The sequence below is a fragment of the Empidonax traillii genome, unplaced genomic scaffold (genome assembly GCF_003031625.1).
Source record: "Empidonax traillii isolate 1590-97213 ecotype Southwest subspecies unplaced genomic scaffold, ASM303162v1 scaffold4413:size9649, whole genome shotgun sequence".
In the NCBI taxonomy this organism is placed as follows: domain Eukaryota; kingdom Metazoa; phylum Chordata; class Aves; order Passeriformes; family Tyrannidae; genus Empidonax; species Empidonax traillii.
In genome coordinates, this window is record NW_020959606.1 from 7,922 (window position 1) to 9,649 (window position 1,728).

Genomic DNA, 1,728 nt, shown 5'->3' on the forward strand with positions numbered 1-1,728 from the left:
CCAGGAGGTGGCCAAAGTGACCAGGAGGTGACCAAGGTGACCACCAGGACCAGGAGAAGATCCAAGTGATCAGGAGAAGATCCAAGTGACCAGGAGGTGGCCAAAGTGACCAGGAGAAGATCCAAGTGACCAGGAGGTGGCCAAAGTGACCAGGAGGTGGCCAAAGTGACCAGGAGGTGACCCAGGTGACCAGGAGGTGACCACCAGGACCAGGAGAAGATCCAAGTGACCAGGAGGTGGCCAAGATGACCAGGAGGTGGCCAAGATGACCAGGAGGTGACCAGAAGGACCAGGAGGTGGCCAAGATGACCCCAGTTTGGGGTTATTTTGGGGTCAGTTTGGGGGTTATTTTTGGGTTATTTTTAGGTTATTTTGGGGTAATTTTGGGTTATTTTGGCTCAGTTTTTTGGGTTCTTTTGGGGTCAATTTGGGGTTATTTTGGGGTCAGTTTGGGGGTTATTTTGGGGTCAGTTTGGGGTCGTTTTGGGGTTCTTTTGCCTCAGTTTTTTGGGTTCTTTTGGGGTCAGTTTGGGGTCATTTTGGGTCAGTTTGGAGTCAGTTTGGGGGTTATTTTTAGGTTATTTTTAGGTTATTTTGGGGTAATTTTGGGTTACTTTGGCTCAGTTTTTTGGGTTCTTTTGGTGTCAGTTTGGGTTTCTTTTGGGATCAGTTTGGGGGTTATTTTTAGGCTATTTTGGGTTATTTTGGCTCAGGGTTATTTTGGGGTTATTTTTTGTCAATTTTTTTGGTTATTTTGGGGTCATTTCGGGGTCATTTTGGGGTCAGTTTTGGTCAGTTTGGGGTTATTTTGGCTCAGGGTTATTTTGGGTTATTTTTTGTCTATTTTTTTGATATTTTTTTGGTTATTTTGGGGTCATTTTTGGGGTCATTTTAGGGTCATTTTGGGGTCATTTTGGGTTATTTTGGTTCAGGGTTAATTCAGGTTATTTCAGCTCATTTTTGTCTTATTTTTTGTTATTTTTTGTTACTTTTTTTGTTATTTTGGGGTCATTTTGGGGTCATTTTTGTGTCATTTTGGGTCATTTCGGCTCAGGGTTAATTCAGGTTATTTCTGCTCATTTTTTCCTCATTTTTCCTTATTTTTTTGGTTATTTTTTGGGTTATTTCGGGGCGGTTTTTTCGGGGTGTTTTTTCCCTTATTTTCCGTTATTTTTTCGCTATTTTTTGGGTTATTTCGGGGCGGTTTTTTGGGGTGTTTTTTCCCTTATTTTCCGTGATTTTTTCGCTATTTTTGGGTTATTTTTGGGCGGGTTTTTGGGGTGTTTTTTCCCCTCTCTCACCCACCCCGGGGTGGTGCAGTGGGCCGCCGTCACCACCCACTGGGGTCCCACGAGGACTCCCCCGCAGTAGAGCTTGTACATGTCCAGCACGGCCGCCTGCCACGGCTGCGAGTGGGGGGGGCACGCCCCGCCCCCCACCACGCGCGTGTCGCCGCCTGATGACGTCACTGAGGGAGACAAAGCGGGTGTCGCTTCTCATTCGTGGCCACGCCCCCCAAATCAATATGGCCGCCCGAGTGGGAGGGGGACACGCGCGCGTGTCGCCGCCTGATGACGTCACTGAGGGAATACTCCCCGCGCGTGGCCGCGCCCCCCCCAAACCAACATGGCGGCCCCAAAACCCCCTCAAAAGTGACCCCCAAAATCCCCCAAAATCACCCCAAAATGACCCCAAAAATCCCCAAAATCACCCCAAAATCACCCCAAA

General features: G+C 47.9%; 1 protein-coding gene across 1 annotated transcript in view; it reads right to left on the bottom strand.

The window, feature by feature from the left end:
- Positions 1-1,468, bottom strand: part of LOC114072905 (kallikrein-11-like) — a gene marked incomplete at its 5' end in the record, with an annotated part of 9,247 nt that extends 7,779 nt beyond the window's left edge. Inside the window, one exon of the mRNA XM_027910727.1 lies at positions 1,302-1,468. Within this exon, the coding sequence (XP_027766528.1) occupies positions 1,302-1,468 (167 nt within the window). The remainder of the gene's footprint in view (positions 1-1,301) is intronic.
- Between the last annotated feature and the right edge of the window lie 260 nt (positions 1,469-1,728).